Here is a 21429-nt window from a genome sequence, read left to right as displayed (position 1 = left end):
CACACACACACACACACACACACACACACACACACATACACACACACACACACTCATGCAAGCATGCACAGAACGTTATATTAACAGCATTACTGCAAAAACAACTGTAACCGTCCATCACGACACACGCAAGTACATGTCTCTAATTTCAACCTCCCCTCACACAGAGAGAGGAATCCTGCACACAAAATCTAGAGAGTAGGTGGAACCCTACCACCTGAAGGCATCATGCTCTTTTAATGAAAGTGACCCACAAGCCTTCAGGACTGCTTTCTCCAACCCCTTCCCACACACACCCCTTTCATTCCCCACATTCGGTTAGCACGATTAGTCATACTTGGCCAGTAGACCCCCTCACTCTCTGTGTAAGGGGGCTGAGTCACACTCCCTCCCTCCGGTAGAGCTTCTAAAAAACCTATAACCCCATATTCTAACCCCCCCACACATTCTAACCTTTGACCCCACAGTAAACACGTCACTTCCTGTTAGAGATCACCTGCTGTACTGTATATTATTATTTTTCTCTCTCTCTCTCTCTTTCTCTCTAGTTCTTTCTCTCGCTCTCTCTTTCCATATCCTGTCAGCAGCCTACTGCCCCATTTCTCTCTGTCTGTTAGGACAGTGACCGGAAGGAATCTGCCTGCCCACTACAAAGCATCTCTTTAACGCTTTGGGTTTCACTGTGGTCTCAGTGGTTCCTACAGTATGTGTGGTCTGTTGTCCACACTATGGTTTGTTTCATACATATCAGTTTATATCATCCACTTAAAGGGATAGTTTGGCCAAATTTCAAAATTACATATTGGTGTCCTGTTAGCAGTCTACTATGGACAAGTTATGACAGCAATCCATGCTTTTGTTTTGTTTACCTGATTTACTGTTTCAAATACAAACTTTTTGGCATTATGGGCACAATCCAATGCAAGTCAATGGTTCAGTTGGTTCACTTTATGTCCAAATCCTCTATAAGTAACTTAATTGAGTTACACAATCTTTTTTTTAAAGATACTTCAGGAGTCCATAGATTGCTTACAGGGTAAGGAAACCAAAATGTTATTTTGTAATTTGGGCGAACTAGCCCTTTAATGAAAAAGGAGAGAGGAATCCATTTTGTTTGCATAGAAAAACCTACAATTGTAGTTCTTGCATAGTAACATCAACATTCCAAAGAAGTCGGTAATCCAATAGGACAGGGTCTTGGATTCAACCAGAAGGAACAATGTTTACATTCCTTATTCCTCCCTGCAACAGAGAGAGGTGGAGATCGTCTGTGTGGATAGAGTGACTCAGATTTGAAGGTTTAGTCCCTCATATTACTAACTCCCGCTCAGTCTGAGGACAAGACTGTTACATTGAACTATATCGCCCCCTTGTGCCATTTTAGTAAAATGCAGAGGAAGCGGTGCAATGCAGTCAGTAGACAATGACAAAGAAAGAGAGAGAGAGTGTGTGTGTGTGTGTGTGTGTGTGTGTGTGTGTGTGTGTTTACGTGTGTATGTGTGTGTGTGTTTACGTGTGCGTGTGTGTATGCGTGTGTGTGTGTATATGCGTGTGTGTGCTGCTCAGCTGAAGGAAAGGTCAGACAGACTCAGAGACCGTGCTGAGCAGCATACAGAAGAGAGGAAGAGGAAGATGAGAAGGAGGAAGAAGAACCATACAGCTGGAAACTCAGCCAAGAATCCTAAAGTAGAACATGGGGGGGGGGGGGGGGGGGGGGAGAATAGGAGATACAGGCTAGCCAACGGGAGGGAGATTTGAAGTGAATTAAATCAGTTCATGTGTCAACATGATCTAGCCATATGTTTCTAGGCTGGTGCAACTCAATGTAATGCACAATATGCAAGTAAGTGCTTAGCGAGATGGGAATTAACACACTATCTCTCTGTCTCTCCCTGTCTCTATTTCTGTCTGACTCTGTTTCTATCTCTCTGTCTCTCTGTCTCTCTGTCTCTCTCTCTCTCTCTCTCTGTTTCTCTCTGTCTGTCTCTGTATCTCTCTCTCGCTCTGTCTCTCTCTCTCTCTCTCGCTCTCTCTCTCTTTCAATTAAATTCAAGGGCTTTATTGGCATGGGAAACATATGTTAACATTGCCAAAGCAAGTGAAGTAGATAATAAAGAAAAGTTCTAAACAATATACAATAAAAATGAACAGTAAACATTACACTCACAGAAGTTCCAGTAGAATAAAGACATTTTAAATGTCATTATGTCTATATACAGTGTTGTAAGGATGTGCAAATAATGATACAACCAAAGGCAAAATAAATAAACATAAATATGGGTTGTATTTACAATAGTGTTTGTCCTTCACTGGTTGCCCTTTTCTTGAGGTAACATGTCACAAATCTTGCTGCTGTGATGGCACACTGTGGTATTTCACCCAATAGATATGAGAGTATATCAAAATTGGGTTTGTTTTGAAATTCTTTGTGGGTCTGTGTCTCTAATATGGTCATGCATTTGGCAGGAGGTTAGGAAGTAAGTGGAGCTCAGTTTCCACCTCATTTTGTGGGCAGTGAGCAGATAGCCTGTCTTCTCTTGAGAGCCAGGTCTGCCTACGGTGGCCTTTCTCAACAGCAAGGCTATGCTCACTGAGTCTGTACATAGTCAGAGTTTGGGTCAGTCACAGTGGTCAGGTATTCTGCCACTGTGTACTCTCTGTTTAGGGCCAAATGGCATTCTAGTTTGCTCTGTTTTTTGTTAATTCTTTCCAATGTGTCAAGTAATTATCTTTTTGTTTTCTCATGATTTAGTTGGGTGTAATTGTGTTGCTGTACTAGGGCTCTGTGGGGCCTGTTTGTGTCTGTGAACAGAGCCCCAGGACCAACTTGCTTAGGAGACTCTTCTCCGGGTTAATCTCTATGTAGGTGATGGCTTTGTTTCCTTTTAAGTGGTTATAGAATTTGGATTTTGATAATTGCGGGTAATGACCTAATTCCTCTCCCCCTCCTTCTCTCTCCCTCTCTCTTTCCCTCTCTCTCTCTGTTGGGCAGTGTTCCTGGTCGTGTGCAGTAGCGTTGGGATGCTCTCTTCCTGTCTACACTCTAGGCTGCTAGCCAGGACTCTGGTAGTGCTCACTCACATGTATGTGTGAGAACATTAGCCTCTGGTACACAGCCAATATCCTGGCAACAGTGTGTGTGTGTTTGTCTCAATGGAAAGGGTATCTGTTGGCTTCACAGCTTGAGTAACCCTGGTGTGAATCATCTGTAGTAATAGAGCTATTCTGCCCAGCGTATTTGAGGCTTAAATTATGCCAGTGAACATGCAAACAAACACACACACACACACACACACACACACACACACACACACACACATACAAAGAGAGAGAGTAAGAGAGAGAGAGACACACACACAGACAGAGAGAGAGAGAGAGAGACACAGAGAGAGAGAGACACACACAGAGAGAGAGAGAGAGACACAGAGAGAGAGAGAGAGAGAGAGGGAGACAGAGACAGAGAGACTCTGCACATGGGGAGGAAACCATTTTAGAAACAACCAATGCCTTCACCAAGTGAAAATAAGATCCTGTATCCCTTGTATTGTACAAATAGTGGTATACATGATACAAAAGTAGGATCTCTGATTGAAAAAAATCTATTTTTATTGTTCTATTAAATCGGACATCAGGTTCTCCAGGGCATAATTTCAAAACATTCACTTGTCCTGAACATACATGTTTTAAAAAAAATAAAAAATATAAAACATCACATTAATGTTACTTGTCATCTGTTTAAGGACATCATGTTTCACAGGAATCTGTAGATTGAGTATGAGTTTACTGTTCTGATAGTGCAAGGGGAGTGCTTGTCTTACTCAGACTATACAACACATCACTGATCTGTCTTCATTTCCTAAAATATAGAAATAACTATAGGGAGCCTTAGGCTTAATTTATGTGTGTCGTATAGTCTGATCCTGAATGATCTGGAGAAAACTGAGTATCCAGTGTTGTCTTAGGTGTAGCAGTCAGTGACTATGGCTAATGCTAATTGCTAGAGGTGACAATGGTTAAGGCAAGCAAAGACTTTGACCTAATGCTAGCTGGGATTTTGGCTAATGCTAGCTTTAAAAATGACTAATGCTAGCTGTGATTGTGGCTAAATCTAGCTGTGACGGTGGCTAACGCTAGCTGCGACTGTGGCTAACTCTAGCTGTGATTGTGGCTAACATTAGCTGCAACTGTGGCTAACGCTAGCTGTGATTGTGGCTAATGCTATCTGTAACGATGACTAAAGCTAGCTGTGATTGTGGCTAACGCTAGCTGTGATTGTGGCTAACGCTGGCTGCAACTGTGGCTAACGCTAGCTGTGATTGTGGCTAATGCTATCTGTAACGATGACTAAAGCTAGCTGTGATTGCTGCCAAAGATAGTTATACTCCAAGCTTACAGGGATTCCCTGGCTCTGCCGCATCTCATCAACAATAAAAGCTGTTGCATTTCTAAGAGGCTGGGCTCCCACTGCAGACTGGAGCCAGAGTGTAGGGGTTACAGAGATGGATTACCTGCAAATCTCACACAGGGAGACACACACACACAGCCACAGCCTCACCTCCCTGCCTGCCTGGCCATTCCATTTCAAATGCTTGAGTGAGGAGAGAGGAGCGAGTATTCAGGCGGTTTGAATTGGTAATGTGAAATGTGAGAGCAGAGCAGGGCTAAGCCTGCCTAGATAAGGACAGCAGGATGGGGGAGTCATGATAATTTATTCTATGAAACGGTGCAATAGAGGCCATCGGTGTGGGGATATGGTGTGAAGGAGTGTCAGTGTTCCGCTGGGATCACCTCCAGGATGATCTGAACAGATCTGTTGAAGGAATCTGGAGACAGAATAAAACACATAGAAAAACTCTTATGATACCATTTTACAGTACCCTCCATAGTTATTGGGACAGTGAAGCATGGTTTCTTCTTTTAGCTCTATACTTCAAAACGTTGGATTTGAAATCAAACAGTGACTACGAGGATAAAGGGCAGACTGTCAGCTTTAATTTGAAGTTTTTTTCATCCACATCGAGTGAACCATTTAGAAAGTAAAGCACGTTTTGTAAATGATCCACCCCTCATTTTCGGGGAGCAACAGTATTGGGACAAATTCTCTTATATGTGTATTAAAGTAGTCAAACGTAATATTTGGTCCGATATTCATCGCACACAATGACTACATCAAGCGTGTGACTCTACAAACGTCTTGATTGCATTTGCTGTTTGTTTGTAAATATTAGTAGAATACGTTGCGAAACACTTCTCCGTGAATGTGGATGTTACCATGATCACGTAATAATCCTGAATGAATCGTGAATAATTATGAGTGAGAAAGTTATAGATGCACAAATATCAAGTGAATCTGTCCCGTTTACTTTTGCTCCTCTGAAATGGGAGACTATGTACAAAAAGTACTGTACTTTCTAAACAGTTCCCCGATATGGATGAAAATACCTTTGAATTACAGCTGACAGTCTGAACTTTAACTTCATTGTTACCTTTTGATTTCAAAAACAAACGCTTCACTGTCCCAATAATTATGCAGCGTTAGGACAATGTTATTTCCAAAGTGTCAACATAGACACATTGTTGGGATTCATGCTGCAATTTTGATAGGATGCCATGCTGAAAATTGATTGGAAATTGATTACATGTGGTAAACTATGCGTGGATAGTTCAATGGTTCACTGCCCCTCCGATTAATCCCTTGAGTTGAACAATTGCTTTATAAAGATTAATCAATGCTGTCCATATGCCAGGAGTATGTATGATTTTCACAGTGATGTCTAGTAAATGCCTTTAAATGCCTTCTAAGTGAAGGTAGCGTGTTACCTAAACCATCCTGTAGCCACTTGGGTCTTCGGTCAAACACAATGAAAATATAGTAGGCTGGGATTCCTGTCAGGGAGATGGCGAATCCTATCCCTGTGTTGACGGGGTCGGAGTAGAGAGAGAGGAATACCATGAAGAAACAGGTGAATGAGAAAATGGCTGGAATGAAAAGAGGAACCTGGAGAGACAAGACAAAGAAGTGCAGAGTCAAGGATGGAAACAGTAAAGTGTTCAGTAGTTGTTTTGAGTAAGACAGCCATTAGACAGACTCATACTCTGTCCATGTGATTGTCTGCACTTCTACCACTCCAGTGTTTATTTGCTAAATTGTAATTATTTCGCCAGTATTGGCCTATTTATTGACCTACCTCCCTAATCTTACTACATTCACACACACTGTATATAGACTTTTCTATCGTGTTATTGACTGTATGTTTGTTTATCCCATGTGTTACTCTGTGTTGTTTGTGTCGCACTGCTTTACTCTATCTCGGCCAGGTCGCAGTTGTAAATGGATATATTGTTCTCAACTAGCCTACCTGGTTAATTAAAGGTTAAATAAATTACATTAAATTAAAAATGTGCGCAAGGTGCTTGCATATCGGCCACATGCAGTGGCACAGAAGGAGCGATGTCCTAATCGCCCTTCGATGTGTTTATGTCGACATGCATCTGCGACTGTGTGTGTGTGTGTGTGTGTGTGTGTGTGTGTGTGTGTGTGTGTGTGTGTGTGTGTGTGTGCGCGCATAAGCACTTTGTGACAATTGCTGAAAAGGGCTTTATAGATACATTTGATGATTTGATGGTTGATGATTCACATGTGTAGGCCTGACCTTGAAAGGGCGTGGCATGTCAGGGCGTGTGTATCTCATGTAGATGAGGCCCAGCACAGCCACGCCAATGAAGAGCCAGCGAAGGAAGCTCATGAAGTTCAATAGACTGTAGATGTCTCCCACAAACAGCTGGAACACCGTCATAGGGTACTGTAAACACACACAGAGAAAGAATGGACACTCCGACACACAATCACACACACACACAGAGAGAGAAACAAACAAACAAACGGATCCAATGAGGAAGTGGCAGAGATGCTGACATGTACCCACAAAGCATGGTGACAGTTCAAACATAAACACAGGAATGCAAAGTTTTAATTGTGGACCCTGTAGAGCAGGTAAAGGCAGTAAAGAGCGATATGTGTGTATGAAAAAAAAAAAAAAAAACATTTATCTGACCAGAACGAGGACGGCTGCCAAAGGAGTGTGTCTGCGGACGTGGATCATGGACAGAACCTCAGGGAGATGGCCCTCACGTGATGCCACGTAGAACATTCTAGAATGACCAACACAATCACACAATCTCCAGGATGAAATGAGAAATACCTTCAACAACAACACTTCATCATCGTCTTTGTAAGCGGTGTCTGACAAAATTCAATATCTGAAAACTACACATGAAAGTCAACTACTGACAGTCATAGCTGACCTTCACACAGAAATGCAATGTCAGTTATTATGTTTTCACTATACCACACATCTAAACTTCTGCTTAACAGGGTTTGGCAGTTGAAAAATAAGATTAGATTCCTCTCACACAGTCCTCAAACATTGTGTTGGGAAGGGAAGGCAATTTTTCATTCTCCTTGGCAGGAGAATCTAGCGAAGGCTGCGGTGTGACACCTGAGTTGACGCAGCCCACCTTGAGAAAGCGAACAAGCAGCCATTCATCGAACCAAAGCACGACAAGGCTACAAATACCGGCACCGCCACCGAAAAGTTCCCCATCATCTTCCCTGCAAACGTCTGCAGGAAAAACAGACGACAGAGAGAGAGAGAGAGAGAGAAGAGAGAGAGAGAGAGAGAGAGAGAGAGAGAGAGAGAGAGAGAGAGAGAGAGAGAGAGTATGAACCAAACAAGGACAAAGAGATGCAGAAAAAGATCCTCAATTCAATTATTATCTAATTAACGAACATGCACGTAGCTCCAATGCTCTCACACTTTCCTTAAGAGCAACATCACAGACCTGTAAAACCGTAAGGAAACTAACACCATTGGAAAGATCTGATCAGATCAGAGCCCTTTTAGTGAATAACCCTCCCCCTTCTCCAAACAGGTCCGAGATCAGTATACAGTCTCTGTCTATGACTATGTCATTAAGACTGCTAGATGATTTAATTGTCATTGAACTGTGTGGAATCACATAAGGCCATACTGGGAAGCAGAGGTGTTGAGCTTGGAGGTCTACTAATTACAGTTTAGAGTGCAGGAGAGCAACACCACAGACACCATCAGGGCCTGATGAAGCGCTGATGAACGAGGTGTGTGACTGCAGTCAATGCGCCTCAAGTGTATCAATACATCACACACAGAAATACATAGGACTCTTATGTTAACGCCAGCCAATAGCTGTGGGTGGTTGTAGGATCAGTGTCGATCAAATCGGCCAATAGGCAGCGAGCTTGTTGGATGCCTTACCACGGCGACGGCTTGCGACGCCAACAGCTCCTCTGCTGACATCACAGTGTAGTATGCCACGTTAGTCAACACGTAGCAGAAAGTGACTATCGCCATGGAGATACAGATGGCCAATGGGACAGTCCTGGGGATACGTAAACATTTGAGAACAACAATCTTACGATCAGGCAAACCTACTGTACGAGAACAAGATTTGGAATGAGGAGGATGAACTCACTTTTCTGGATTCTCTACTTCCTCAGTTACAAAGTTCAGATAAAACCTGCCGGCAGAAAGTTGGAGCTTTACAACAATATTACCTGGCAATACTGTACCTTACAAGAGCTCATACATGCTCACGGCAAGTAATAATGCGTTACACTAGTTGGCTTCATGAAAAGGGTAGAATTAGATATTAAAGCTAGTTACGTTAGGAGAAGTCCATACCTACCACCCAGCATAGGCGTACATCCCAGAGTAGAAGGCCAGAGGTAGGCCTGTGAGCTTGATATTACTGACCTCAAATGCATTCTCAAAGTTCTTCGTCTCCCCTGCACATAAACACAAAGAAGGAATTACAAGTTCACCAAAGAATATCAAAACTTGTTGAGTGTTTGACAAGGTATACACATCTTTCTCGGTAGTTGCAGCCGTAAGAACATTCCAGTACAATACACACATACTGTATGTAGTGTGTTCCTCTTTAATGGAACACACTTGCAACGAGGCAGATAATAACCCTCTTAAGACTGATGTTCAATGAACATTGGTATGGTAGAACACCAAGCCTACAGACATTTTGTAGCTATTATGTACCAAGCTTGTAATGTGTCATGTTGATAGTACAGCTACTCTGTAGCCAATAAACACCAAGCATGTTAAAGTATAGCTATTTTGGTCAAGTGGGGGTGATCTGTGGAATGTCCCAGTAACAAACATAACGCTATGTACCACAAATATTTTCAGGCTTTCAGGGATTTCAACGTTTTTGAGGAGTCATGAAAGAGTGTGGGATTCAATGTGATGTAAGCCTTAACATGTTATTTCTGTGGTTTTAATCCAGTGTCACATATGTGACTCGTTTCAGGAAACTTGGCGTATGTCGCACGTCACTACTTCACAGGAGAGGCATTTTAAAGTAAATATGTATTTTTATTGAAAAATGTGTATTGGGACAGAAATGCCTTCTGGAACATGTGAACTTTCATGTGCTTTAACCTCTCTTGGGTAGTCCTGTTGATAGTCCTTTCCATCTTGACATTATTAAAGATATACATAAAAATGTTTTGCTACTTTTTTCAACAACATTAATGCCCTGAATTTAGCAGGCACTATCAACAGATCAGTTGGAAAAAAAGTTAATGGCTATTTTCTCCACACACCACGATCAGTGTGAACTGGAGTGACTTGACACAACGCTGTCCAAACAAGGTGTAGCTACAAACAAAACAGAGTCAAATGCCTGTGATATGTGATTATCCCACCTAGCTATCTTAACCTCTAGCACTTAGCCATCCCGGATCCGGGATCGTGAATACAGCCTCAAGCTCATTACCATAATGCAACGTTAACTATTCATGAAAATCGCAAATGAAATGAAATAAATATGCTAGCTCTCAAGCTTAGTCTTTTGTTAACAACACTGTCATCTCAGATTTTCAAAATATGCTTCTCAACCATAGGAAAACAATCATTTGTGTAACAGTAGCTAGCTAGCGTAGCATTTAGTGTTAGCGTTAGCGTTAGCATTCAGCAGGCAACATTTTCACAAAAACCAGAAAAGCATTCAAATAAAATCATTTACCTTTGAAGAACTTCAGATGTTTTCAATGAGGAGACTCTGTTAGATAGCAAATGTTTAGTTTTTCCTGAAAGATTATTTGTTTAGGAGAAATCGCTCCGTTTGGTGCGTCACGTTTGGCTACCAAAAAAAAACAAAAATCCAGTCATCAAAACGCCAAACTTTTTTCCAAATTAACTCCATAATATCGACTGAAACATGGCAAACATTGTTTAGAACCAATCCTCAAGGTGTTTTTTACATATCTCTTCGATGATATATCGTTCGTGGAAGTGTGCTTTCTGTCCTGAATCCCAGGAGAAAATGCCTGCACCTGAAGATTTAGACAAAGGACACCGGGCGGACCCCTGGAAAATGTAGTCTCTTAAGGCCAATCTTCCATTGATATGCCTACAAATACGTCACAATGTTGCAGACATCTTGAAGAAACGACAGAAAGGGCAGGCTCGTTCGTGGTGCATTCACAGCCATATAAGGAGACAATGGAAAACAGAGCTTCAGAAATTCTGCTCATTTCCTGTTTGAAGTTTCATCTTGTTTTCGCCTGTAGCATGAGTTCTGTGGCACTCACAGATAATATCTTTGCAGTTTTGGAAACGTCAGACTGTTTTCTTTCCAAAGCTGTCAATTATATGCATAGTCGAGCATCTTTTCGTGACAGAATATTGCGCTTAAAACGGGCACGTTATTTTATCCAATAATGAAATAGCGCCCCAATAGACTCAACTGGTTTTAAGATGAATGCATTAACTGTCGCTCTTGATAAGAGCATCTGCTAAATGGCCAAAATGTCAAATGTAAAAATGACAATGTTTGCATTGGTAGTAGTATGGGTTGGGATTATGCCGGTTCATTGTTTAGCTAGCTAGCTAGATGATTACATGACCCATCAAGTTAGCCAGGTGTGTCTCGGGGTGATTACGGCCATCTACTGTATTCCATGAACATGTGTACATGTCTAGACAATAGTTTTAATAAGTATATAATTATAAAATATTGTTATCTGTTTTTGATATTGCTACTATTCAAGTAACAATTTCAATGTACCGTTTACACCTTCTGTATCCTTGCTATAGTGTGTGTTTACCAGAGGCAGTAATGTGACCTGCACCAAAGTCAGTTCAAGATATAGGCCAAGGACTACAGTACATAAAGTGTATTTTTACCTGGAGTTTTTCCATATTGTAGGCTACTATTTTTACCACTTTTAGTCTTGAAATCTTTATCTGTTTACTAAATTACTCACTCTGTTTAGCACATGGCATCACATGTGAATCTTTAAAGTGATGGATGGGGCTAAGGCTTAAGAGGGTGTGAATGATGCTGAATGTGTGGAGACAAAGAAGAGCTCTCCAGTAGGTGTACCAAAACAGTCAAGGTCCATTTTCTCAAAAGTGGGGTTACAAGTTGACTTTCAAAACCAAATTACATTGTTCCTCAACTGCAGTGTATGATATATCATTTTCAATCTCTGAGTCTCTTCTCGTATCAAATGTTTAAAAAAACACCATTGGTTGATTGATTGTAATGATCATGGTGATGATGATGACGATGATAACGAAGGCTTACCTTTGAAGAGCATATAGAGGCCAGGTACGATGATGATGGCGATGGCCAGCAGCTTGCTAAAGGTGAGGAAGATCTGAATCCTGTTTGTCCAGCTCGTACTCATACTGTTGAGATACATCACTGATGCTGTGGAGCAGGAATACACATGAACACACACACACACACACACACACACACACACACACACTTTGTGAGACTGACTGGTACCTTACAGTCACTTAAACCATCTCACTGATAAGCACAAAAATCCTATAGTCCAAAGTTTGTTCAATTCAATATACTGTAAAAAAAAATATATATATATATAATAATGCTGTAGCATTATTACTCAGACATACTTATTCCTATAGAGGTGGCCAGTTTGATAGCAATCTCGGGCACTCCACATGGCATGAATATGGGTTCCAGGATATATTGTCCAAAGGCCAGGGATATCACTGCCAACCCTGCAGGTCTAGAACAGACAACACTGTCACACGCAGACTCAAAAACGCTGAACCAAACATACACGTTTACCAAACAAACACAGTGACAGGAAACGCTGACCCACAAAGCTGTGCGATCTGGGGCATCATTCACTGTTCAGAGTGTTGGGGAGCATGTGACCTTCTACTGACACGAACCTGTCTTACCCAACCTCACAACTGTTTATTAGCTTCCCCTGACACTAACAGTCTATAACAGTCAAATAACTATAGTTACTGATATTCAGTGGTTACTGACTCAAATATGTCTGCTAGGTTCAGTTGAGGAAATTACAGTAAAATATCCAGGGGATACTTAAGCAATAAGGCCCGAGGGGGTGTGGTATATGGCCAATATACCACGGCTAAGCTCTGTTCTTAGGCACGACTCAACGTGAAATGCCTTGATACAACCCTTAGCCGTGGTATATTGGCCATATAACACCAACCTGGTATATTGCCAATAATCGAATAACTGTTGCACAGTCTGTGGGCAGGTTTGTTTACACTGCTCTGCTACCACGGGTATCAACGGACCAGGATGGGATCCAAAAGGCTTTGCTATCTTTACAATGCTGAGATATATACACTAGGCCCATCCCCTTCTCTCTCTCACACACAGGCAGTATAGAGTGATATACACACGCCTTGTTGCAAGTATCTACCCCCCCTTCCTGCTGCTGTCTCTGTCTCACATACACAGACCAGTACCTGATGGCGATGAGGTCAGCCCAGAGGCGTATGAAGGCCATCTGTGGTCCAAAGGCCTCCAGGATATAGGTATAATGTCCCCCAGACTTCTGGATACTGGTTCCCAGCTCTGCATAGGACAGGGCCCCTGGGAATTGAAAAAGGGAAAGGTTTAGGACACAGGAGTGGCTAGCCAGCTATAAAACATTGGCAGCATCAGCAACAGCAGAATACTGGCTATAAGAGGAAAATATGATTCATTGTATTCATTCATAATCATGTGTGTGTGGCGAGAGAGAGAGAGAGAGAGAGAGAGAGAGAGAGAGAGAGAGAGAGAGAGAGAGAGAGAGAGAGGGGTTAGCGTAAAGGGTAATTGCTGTTTCAGCAGTTAGATGGCTAGTTAGAAGGCAGTAGCTACGGTAAGGCTTCTGTAATAACAGTAATATAATGAAATAATACATAGAGTAGAAGCGGAAGCTTTTCCATAGCAGCAGACAGTTAGCAAAGTTTATCCACCCCCCTAAGCTTTCATTCACACTCAAAAAAAAAAAAAAGTTGTTTTACAAGTTTAGCACTTTGTTTTGGGATGCATCAACTCCAGTGTCTTCAGGGAAGGGGAAGCAGGGGAGTTGTAACCCAATGGGCTGAACAGCAATAAAAACACAAAACTCCATAGTTTCAGTTTGCATGCATCATAAAACCACTCAGCACACCTTTACTCTGGTATGTCTCCTCGCTTCTTGACGACAACTACGTGTGACTCACCGAACAGGGACAGCACTCCGCAGACAATCCACACCACCAGAGACATTCCAACACTCCCAGAGTTCTTCAGGATTCCCTTGGGCGAGATGAAGATTCCCGCTCCGATGATGGTACCGATGATGATGGAGATTCCCTGAAGCAGGGTCACTTTCTTCCTCAACTCTACCTTTCCGTTGGGAGCATCAGGCTCCTCTTTTGGGGCAGGGGTATCCCCTGGGTGTCCCCCATTTTGGGGGGTGTTGTTCACCCCAGTCCCCTCACCATTAACTGACCTCCTGGTCATCCTTGTACTCTCTCTCTCACACACACACACACACGCACAAACACACACTCTCTCTAACACACAATGTGTCACACACACTCCTCACCTTTCTGGCACTTTGGGACCCAAAACAACCTTAAGGTTTTTCTGTCCGTCTGCAGTGACCTGCTGTTGAGAATACAGACGAGTAGGTTACTCAGGCAAAGCAGTCTGTTACTGGTCCTGCTGTGCAAAGAACTTCTACCACTGGGAATTAGACCAAACCTCTTGGGAATGGCCTCTCCCACTCTCTCCCTCTCTCTCTTAGACACACAGACACACTCACACGCACAGACACACACACACTCTAATCTCGCTATAAAGCCCCACTCATTCAGTCGCTCTCTCTCTCTCTCTCTCTCTCTTTTACTCTCCCACTTGCTGCCTCTAACACTTTTTTTCTCTCTCGCCCTCTTTTGTCTATCTCTCTCCAGCGTTCCTACTCTCCCAAACCTCTTACTATATGGCTGGTCACTGTGCCTCACTGCAGAAGCAGTCTGGTAGTGTTGTCTGGTAGTGTTTGCTGGTGTCTGCTTTGGGCACCCTCTACCTCGGGATGACAATGACGTATCTGAATAATCACCTGTGAGTTCACAACACAGTTATCCCAAAACAAAAGGGGGACCAGAAACTAGTGGAACTGATGCAATCGATGCCAAAGCGCTCTGATGTCACACGTCACATGACACGCGGTAATCGTCAACGCCTGCGGTCTGGACTTGTCATTGGCCACAAGCTACCACAACTAGTCTTGTGAATACACACAAGGCTTCCAGTAAGATCATACTCATTACCACACTCAGCAAACGCTACCAACCAAACAATGGAAAAGCAAACAACTTTTTCCCCAATCTTTATTCAAGCATTGTTTAAAGGTTGTGAGGGAGTGTCATTATTTTCCAATACCTTCCTTTGAAAAGTAGACCAATAAAAATATGTAAAGAGAGTTGTATACTCTTTACAAGATCCCAGTAATTTATTGGGTAAACCATCAATGTTTCGGCATCACTGTGCCTTCTTCAAGGTGAAAAGTTGAGCCAACCAATCATACCGGTACAGCAACTGTATCTCTTCCTGATAAGCTGCCAGACAAACTGAGTCAGAAGCCTTGGGTTGAGATAAAGACCTTGGAATTCTAGGACAAAGTGCCATATTGGCTCTGAAAAGGCTGGTGGTTCCAGTCGCCTTCCAGTCAACCAAGAACACTTGGAGATGGGTTTTCTTGGTTTACAGCTGCCTGCCACAGGTGATACACGGTTAGAAAACCTCTCTACGCTACTCAGTTGCAGTGGCACTATTTACGCTTCAGTTTTACTTCAGTCCCAGTGTACTACTTGTACTCAAATCGAAACAACAGTCAGTGATTTGTTTCCTTTTTTGTCCAAAATAACTTTCCCTTATCTACAAGTTGCAGCTTTTTTTTAGATATGAATAGACATTCAAAGAACTAAAACATTCTCATAAAATCAAATGTTATGAAAAGCATTTAATCATAATCCAATTGTTTAACACTCCAACGGTGCCCAACAGTTCCAAGATCCTGTAACCATAGTGTTGTCACGGTGACCATTTTTTGGAGAATTCTCAGGAGTTTGATGTTGGCTAGTCACCGACTCAGTCACCATGACGATGACACAATTTCAGTCTCACGTTTGAAACAGCCTCTCTAAACTGCCATCACACAAAAACACCCTTACACCCGTTGGTGACAAACAACAGACGGACAGAAACGACAGAGTTTTTTTTCTCTGTTCCCTCTGTGTTGGGAGAAAATCCCTTTGCAGATTTGATACGCTCCCCCTCAGGCAACCTATCCTTGCCAGGGCAACTGTTTGAGGGGAACTGAAGAAAGAGAGCCAGAGGGAGAGGAAGGGAAAAAGAGTGTATCTTTCTAACATCTTAAAATGTTCCATTCCCCTCGCTCGCTCAATGATGTGCACACATATAAGCAGCGTACTGGTCCCATAAAAAGACTATCCTTCAAACTACTCAACTTCAATTCTGAAATAAAAATGGTTTTGTAACGAGGCCAGTTGACTCTGAGGCCTTCTGCCTGACAACATGTAACTGTATCTGGCCCACAATATTGATTACAGTCTCTGTGGTCTCCCAGCTTGACTGTTGGTCAATATCACCATGAATCCAGTGATGATGATAAATATGATACACCACAGCATGCTGTCAGTGACCTGAATCAGAGCTGGGTTATGGATTCTGACACTAGAGACAAGGGAGACTGTGTGTGTTAGTGAAGGGGAACAGGACAGAGTATGGCCCCATGGTGAGCGGAGGGTCCTCACTCTCTCTATTAGATCAAACACTATGAGAAGAAAGAGAAAAAGGACAAAACCTCTCTACTTTTCCCGTGTGTGTGTGTGTGTGTGTGTGTGTGTGTGTGTGTGTGTGTGTGTGTGTGTGTGTGTGTGTGTGTGTGTGTGTGTGTGTGTGTGTGTGTGTGTGTGTGTGTGTGTGTGTGTGTGTGTGTGTGTGTGTGTGCTCAATGCTGGTTATTAAAAGCTCAGACAGTTTGTTTAGCTGAGCTGCAGCAGCGATAATAATGTCAGCACTGGTTAACCTGGGCCATAACACACACAGTGTTGATTCAGGAGTTAAATGAACACTGTAAGAGTTAAACAAAGTTAGTGGTGTAAAGGAACCCCACTGTTTGTCTTAATAACCACAGTTGAGTGTGAGAGAGTGCTTTTGTCAGAGTAAACCATTCCCATCAACATCACAGACATCATTTTCATGTATAATGATTGATTAGGTAGGTTTATCAATGTTCCTAAACTTGACAGCCATTGTGAATGCAGGTTGTCGGTGAAATCCTAACTATGGCTGGATTCTAATAGGAATTACACTGTGCAGCAAAATCTGCTGAGAGGAACTATGATGTGGGACATCGAGAACTCCTCACCATCAAGATGGCATTGGAGGAGTGGAGGCACATTCTTAGTGTGGACTGACCATAAAAACCTGCAATATCTCCGCACAGCCAACCGCCTCAACTCTCAACTCTAGGCAGGCTCGCTGGGCCCTGTTATTCACCCATATCAATTTCACTTTATCCTACCGCCCGGGGTCCAAGAAGGTCCTTGGTGATTCCCATGGGAACTTGGGTGACACCGGATTCTCTCGGTAAGGTGGGCGTCGGGAACTTCCGGGATTCCTTGGAGACAAGGTGGGAGCCGTGAACGAACGAGCTTGACTGGGAACAGACCTCCTCTTCCCATAGCCGCCCATCGGTCTGTAAGGTCGAGAGTCGATGGGAAGCTCCCGGGCTGCGAGCTCGTCTTTAACCTCCAACGATAATCCATGAAGGAACATGTCGAAAAGAGATTCTGGGTTCCAGGCACCCTCAGTGGCCAGACTACTGGAGTTTTGACGCACTACAGGAGTTTTGATGCAGTTGGAGTAGCTTCCGAGCAGCCTCTCTCCTGGACAACGGAAAATCGAACACCTTCCTAACCTCCGCCATGAACTCCTCCAGACTGAGGCAAATGTTGGATTGTTGCTCCCACACCACTGTCGCCCAGGCAAGAGCCCTCCCTGACATCAGCGTTATACGACGTGCTATCTTTGAGCAATCCAAGGGAAACTAACAGGGCTGCAGCTCGAATATGAGGGAGCACTGGGAGAGAAACGCTCGGCAGGTTCCTGGATCTCCAGAGTAGCGCTCCGGAGGAGGTAAGCAGCATTCTCAGGAAGCCCGGGATAGACTGGGAAGAAGTGCTGCTGTTAGCGGCATTACTGAGAGTCTGGGGGGTTACCATACAGGCTTGCTGCCTAGTAAAATATCTGAGTAATTGCTCCAGCAATGCATTGAATGTGCGGTCGTGGTGTTCTGCCAAGTTGAAGAGTCGTTCCATAAGGTTTTGAAGTAACTCCTTGCATCTTCCAATGGTGGCTCCTTGGTAGGATACAGCATTGCAGAGCTGGTCCGAGTCTGCTGGGTCAGTCAGGGCCAGTTCATACTAACACAACTCAGGATATGACCCAGATGCAGACACAGGAGACGGAAGGTTCAATACACAGAGTAGTTTATTAAACCACAGGGTAGATTGAGGACAGGCAGAGGTTCATAACAAGGTCAGAGTCAGATAGGTACAGGACGACAGGCAGGCTCGGGGTTAGGGCAGGCAGAATGGTATGGCAGGCGGGCTCAGGGTCAGGGCAGGCAGAACTGGTCGGAACCAGGAGGACTATAAAACAGGGACTAGAGAAAACAGGAGTGCGGAAAAACAAGGCTTGATGAGACAAGACGAACTGGCAACAGACAAATAGACAAACAGAAAACGCAGGTAGAAATACACAGGGATAATGGGGGAGATGGGATATGCCTGGTGGGGGGTGGAGACAAGCACAAAGACAGGTGAAACAGATCAGGGTGTGACAACCTGATGTCGCTTGTAAGCCAGGAGTTTCAGACCACTGTGTTAGGGTAAAACTAGGCCTTCAAAGTAAGGCCATATTATATATGTTTAAGCTAATCTCTATATGAGTCTGTGAATGTCTATATAAACTGTTTATACACTGAGTAGACAAAACATTAGGTACACCTGCTCTTTCCATGACATAGACTGACCAGGTGAATCCAGGTGAAAGCTATGATCCCTTATTGGTGTCACTTGGTAAATCCACTTCAATCAGTTTAGATGAAGGAGAGGAATCAGGTTAAAGAAGTATTTTTAAGCCTAGAGACAATTGAGACATGAATTGTGCCATTCAGAGTGCATTTGAACGGGGTATGGTAGTAGGTGTCAGGGGCACCGGTTTGAGTGTGTCAAGAACTGCAACGCTGCTGGGGTTTCCACGCTCAACAGTTTCCCGTGTGTATCAAGAATAGGCCAACACTCAAAGGACATCCAGACAATTTGGCACAACCGTGGGAAGCATTGGAGTCAACATGGGCCAGCATCTCTGTGGGATGCTTCCGACACCTTGTATAGAGTCCATGCCCCAACAAATTGAGGCTGTTCTGAGTGCAAAAAGGTGTGCAACTTAATATCAGGAAGGTGTTCCTAAAGTTTTGAACACTCAGTGTATGTAGTGTATTGTCATAATGTTTGTGATAATATCCACCTAGGATCTCACTTGATGAAGGCCACAGGTCTGAATATGAACGGATTCAATAACCATGTTTCTGTCACTAAGAAATAAAGTCATGGGTTGTACCTTTACATTTCACTCAAAATGGAAAGACACTGTGGCATATGCAAATTAGGCTTTACACCACACCGTGTTAAAACAACACCAGAAATCGAGTTTCTGTAATACTACAACTACAGCTACAGCTGTTAATTTACTGACACTGAGAAAGTGTAACAGCGTCAGCACTAAGCAAAGTATTGATTTAACAATGAAACGTGTGGCCCCGTAAAGACACTGGAACAGTGTTACATTTAATACTCTCAGTTAGGGTTGCACATTTTGAGGAATAATCATAGGTGGAAACTTTCCGTGGGAATTCATGGGAATATTTTGGAATTAACGTAAATATGTTCAAACTAATATTAATACCATTTAAATGTCGATGTTTTTTGCATTGGATATATTTACCATGTAATATGGAGACAGAAACATGAACCTTTTACCTTATCATAAATATACATATTTGCAAACTATTTAATTACGAATTTAACTTTAATTAAATGAGTTGATTCTTCACATGGGATGATTTCACTGAACAACAAAAGAAAGAGAATATTGAATGATCCACAATGATCCATCACATCTCCCAAAAACGTTGTCAATATACATATGTAAAACAATAGTCTAGAAACTAAAGCTTTGGTTGTCTTCCTCTCAGGCTTCCATGTCTTCACCCTGGACCTCCTCAATGTCCACCTCTTGAAAATCAGACTCTGAGGCCTCATCTTCACTGTCACTTTCCAACCTTGTTGAGGATGGCTCGTTTGTCAGACTCAAAAAGCCAGAAATTTGCCCGGATGTCCACCAATTCTTCAACCCGTGTATTGGTCAGCCTGTTGCGTGCTTTGGTGTGTGTGTTCCCAAACAAGGACCAGTTGAGCTCTGAGGCGGCTGATGTTGGTGGTATTTGGAGGATGATGGAGGCAACAGGGGAAAGAGCCTCAGATCCACAAACTCCCTTCCACCAGGTGGCTGATGAGATATGTTGGCACGACTGCCATATTGCATCTCCATCCCAAAGCCCTTGCTTGGAAGTGTACTTCGCCAGACTGCCAAGAATCTTGCCCTCATCCAGCCCAAGGTGAAGAGACACGGTAGTGATGACACCATAGGACTTGTAGATCTCTGCACCAGACATGCTGCTCTTGCCAGCATACTTGGGGTCCAACATGTACACTGCGGCGTGTATGGGCTTCAGTCAGAGGTCTTCATGCTTTTTGACGTATTTCAGAACTGCAGTTTACTCTGCTTGGAGCAACAGTGAAGTTGGCAGGGCAGTATGGATTTCTTATCTTACATCTGAAAGCAGAGGCTGAACGTCAGACAGGATGGCATTGTCTCCCTAAATCTGTGCAATTGCTACTGCTATAGGTTTCAGTAGTTTCAGGCTGCCAACTACTCTCTCCCAAAATACATCATCCAGGAGAATCCTCTTGATGGGGCTGTCCACATCGGCAGACTGTGATCTGGCCATTTCTTAGAGAGACTCCTTCCCCTCCAGGAGACTGTCAAACATGATGACAACACCACCCCAACAGGTGTTGCTGGGCAGCTTCAATGTGGTGCTCTTATTCTTCTCACTTTGCTAGGTGAGGTAGATTGCTGCTATAACTTGATGAATCATTGATGATATAAGTTATTGACCCATAACCATTTCCTTGACTCTCTTGTAGAGTGCATCCACTATGTTCAGTGCCATGATGTCCTTGAAGAGCAGATTCAATGCATGAGCAGCACAGCCAATGGGTGTGACGTGAGGGTAGGACTCCTCCACTTTAGACCAAGTAGCCTTCATGTTTGCAGCATTGTCTATCACCAGTGCAAATACCTTCTGTGGTCCAATGTCATTGATGACTGCCTTCAGCTCATCTGCAATGTAGAGACCAGTGTGTCTGTTGTCCCTTGTGTCTGTGTTCTTGTAGAGTACTGGTTGAGTGGTGGAGATAATGTAGTTAATTATTCCTTGCCCACAAACATTCGACCACCCACCAGAGATGATTGCAATACAGTCTGCATCCAGGAAATTAGTAGATAAAGCATGTCTGGTTGGAGGGGTGTATGCTGGGCGAAGAACTCTGCATCCAGGAAATTAGTAGATAAAGCATGTCTGGTTGGAGGGGTGTATGCTGGGCAAAGAACATTCATAATTCTCTTCCAATACACATTGCCTGTGAGCATCAGAGGTGAACCAGTTGCATACACAGCTCGAGCAAGACCTTCATCAGCATTTCTCTGACTGCATTCCTCCATTGAGTCAAACAAACTTCTGATTCCAGTAGGACCATGTGCTGTTGCTATCGATACGGTGTCTAATTCATCATTTTCACCTCGAATAGAAGTAGAGGGACTTTTGTCCTAGGTTGCTTGTTGTGAGCGCTGAGGGAACTTTATGCACTTGGCCAGATTATTCTGCAT

The 21429-nt window shown here is 43.2% G+C and overlaps 1 protein-coding gene and 1 long non-coding RNA gene across 7 annotated transcripts in view; one reads left to right on the top strand and one right to left on the bottom strand.

Annotated features, from left to right (window-relative positions):
• LOC149971787 (uncharacterized) overlaps positions 1–21429 on the top strand; it is a 547180-nt gene that overhangs the window by 442383 nt on the left and 83368 nt on the right. The window lies entirely within an intron of this gene.
• Positions 3589–14436, bottom strand: LOC110505014 (cystine/glutamate transporter). Of its 6 annotated transcripts, none has more exons than XR_016491970.1 (12): positions 13563–14133; positions 12819–12945; positions 11982–12097; positions 11644–11769; positions 8721–8824; positions 8512–8556; positions 8295–8418; positions 7519–7622; positions 7056–7152; positions 6654–6803; positions 5821–5998; positions 3589–4823 (listed from the first exon to the last, which is right to left on the bottom strand). XR_016491970.1 is itself a non-coding variant. In XM_021583946.3 (12 exons), exons 1-12 carry the CDS (start codon positions 13843–13845, stop codon positions 4768–4770), a joined length of 1506 nt encoding a protein of 501 aa, XP_021439621.2. In that variant the 5' UTR covers positions 13846–14436; the 3' UTR covers positions 3589–4767. The 6 variants fall into 6 exon arrangements, 5 of the variants coding, with proteins under 5 accessions (XP_021439621.2, XP_090076897.1, XP_090076895.1 ...); XM_021583946.3 differs by having other exon boundaries at positions 8725–8824; positions 13563–14436; XM_090220771.1 differs by lacking the exon at positions 13563–14133.

The sequence above is a fragment of the Oncorhynchus mykiss genome, chromosome 25, assembly GCF_057628025.1.
Source record: "Oncorhynchus mykiss isolate SJ-2025 chromosome 25, ASM5762802v1, whole genome shotgun sequence".
Taxonomy (NCBI): domain Eukaryota; kingdom Metazoa; phylum Chordata; class Actinopteri; order Salmoniformes; family Salmonidae; genus Oncorhynchus; species Oncorhynchus mykiss.
Note: the sequence above shows the minus strand (reverse complement) of the source record. Positions and strands in the feature narration are given on the sequence as shown.